Here is a 2,500-nt window from a genome sequence, read left to right as displayed (position 1 = left end):
TTTGGACATTTATCTTTGGAAAAATATTTCATAACCAAGGATTATTGCTCCATATAATATATAGGAAATTCCAGTTTGTATAATGCAATAGTATCGTAGAGGGAGAATCCTTTTTAAAATTTATAAATACATGCAAGATGTATGAGATTGAAATAAGACTTTCTTTGAGGAGGAGTTTTTGAATAATAGGATTCCAGGGGAAGTAAATATATATTTCCTCCAAAATGGACACTCAAAAAAATATACAACCTAAATGGCCAAGAATATACATGATTACTTACCAAAGAATATACAATAACATTACTTACCAAGAATATATAACCTAAATTATCAAGAATATCCAAGTACCTTACTTACCAAGAATATACAACCTTACTCAGAAAGAATTTAGAGGAACCTCCCTTACCAAGAATTCCGAGACGATAGTTGAGAGTGACCACAATGACCTTGCCCAGAGCTGCCAGAACTGATCCGTCGTAGAGACTTGAAGATCCCCACTCAAACGACTCTCCCTGGAGGAAGACGACCACTGGGTAGGCCATCAGAGCTGCATCTGCAAGCAAGGAAGTAGGCTAGTTAGGAGCGGTACTCGGATCTAGCAATTGGGGTTCTAGGGCTACATAATTCTAAAAGATGATTTTAGCAGGCTGAATCTGCGAATACTTGGGAGTAAGGTCATCTTACTAACATAGGTTGAGAGAGATATAGATATTGACTAGTAGAGAAGCATGATATATCTACAGACTCTTACAGAGAGAGAGAGAGAGAGAGAGAGAGAGAGAGAGAGAGAGAGAGAGAGAGAGAGAGAGAGAGAGAGAGAGAGATAAAAGCGTATATAAACTTCATAACTAAATTAATGTTTCATGCACAATGAAAGCAATAGGAAAGTAGCCTCTTTAGCAAGTGTAGAAAAATGATGTCGATTCCTGCAGCTTAACATTTCGTCATTAATCAAACAAGAAACAGAAGGATTTTAATGTTGCATACAGCGAGGCTCCTCAAAGAACGTTCTTGAGAGAGAGAGAGAGAGAGAGAGAGAGAGAGAGAGAGAGAGAGAGAGAGAGAGAGAGAGAGAGAGAGAGAGAGAGAGGAGAGTGTTACATTTATCTTTATATCCTGAATGGGATGATTTTAGGTTAGTTTGCTTTATCCATATAATGTCTCTTTTTTTCGAAGTGAAAATGATTCTGAAGTGGTTTTATGACATATTTCAAAATAAATTGACACATATTCTGTCTCTTACCATTCTAAATTCTATTATTCCTAACACTACTTTTTTGAATGTGTGTGTGTGTATGTGTGTGTGTGTGTATGTGTGTGTGTAGGTGTGTGCGCGCGCGCGTGTTTGTGTGTGTATTTATTTAGGTGGCTGATTATTCTGATTCTAATTTCTCTGAATATTTATTGATTTAAGCAAAAAGGCTATTAAAACAAATATCAATAATGAATTATAATAAAAAAAAGGAAAATAATAAAACCAGTAAAAATATATGTGATAATGTTAAAAGAATGAAACTAATAATAATAATAATAATAATAATAATAATAATAATAATAACAATAATAATAATAATAATAATAATAATAATAATAATAATAACAATAATAATAATAATAATAATAATAATAATAATAATAATAATCATTATTATTATTATAATAATAATAATAATAATAATAATAATAACAATAATAATTGTAATAATAATAATAATAATAATAAAAATAATGATAATAATTCTAGTTATATTTCTATTTTTGATCAGAATTACAGAAAATCATTAATCATTGTAGCACAAAGAATGAAAATATATCTATTTTCTCTTTATTTTGAATCAAGCCGTAGTGAATAAGAATAAAAAAGATATTTGAAATATTGGGATAAAAATATCGAGATTTTTTTTTTTTATATTATGAATCTGAATTTGGAACTGTATCAAATATGAAATGTTATAATAAAAAGGTCCTTTGCTTTCGCTCGAGGTTTCGATTTTTTTATTTCTTTTAATGAAAGAATCATAAAGAGTTTTAGTTTCAGGGAATATCCTGGAGCCTTTCTTATGACTTGTTTTTATGCTATCAACTCTGGTTTTCACAGAGAGATCAATTCTGTTCCCAAACCTTAACGTAAAAAAAAAAAAAAAAAAATTGAAAAAAAGATTAATAAATACGCTGAAATACACATATAAAGACACACACACAAGTGAGTGCGTGCTTATGTACACATGCATGTGTTAGTATGGCATTCTTAAGGCAAAATTATTACGTTAATATGAATAAGAAATGATGATGATGATGATGATGGTGAAATTGAGTTCAATGTGCCATATGAACCTAAAATAAAAAAAATAAAAGTTAAATGAGTATTTCTAACCTTGTTAGAAGTCAAATGCAACACTTAGAATACCAAATAAACCTAAAGTTATATTTTTTAACCGACTTGTGATGGATATGAGTTCACGTAATTTGCCAAAAAAATAAATTTTACATGAGATTATTT

General features: G+C 29.9%; 1 protein-coding gene across 1 annotated transcript in view; it reads right to left on the bottom strand.

Moving 5' to 3' along the window:
• The window catches only part of LOC137626838 (neuroligin-4, X-linked-like), a 124,522-nt gene that overhangs the window by 12,095 nt on the left and 109,927 nt on the right, over positions 1 to 2,500 (bottom strand). Inside the window, exon 4 of the mRNA XM_068357826.1 lies at positions 407 to 553. Coding sequence (XP_068213927.1) covers positions 407 to 553 — 147 coding nt within the window. The remainder of the gene's footprint in view (positions 1 to 406; positions 554 to 2,500) is intronic.

Source organism: Palaemon carinicauda, chromosome 34 (assembly GCF_036898095.1).
Source record: "Palaemon carinicauda isolate YSFRI2023 chromosome 34, ASM3689809v2, whole genome shotgun sequence".
Lineage (NCBI taxonomy): Eukaryota > Metazoa > Arthropoda > Malacostraca > Decapoda > Palaemonidae > Palaemon > Palaemon carinicauda.
Note: the sequence above shows the minus strand (reverse complement) of the source record. Positions and strands in the feature narration are given on the sequence as shown.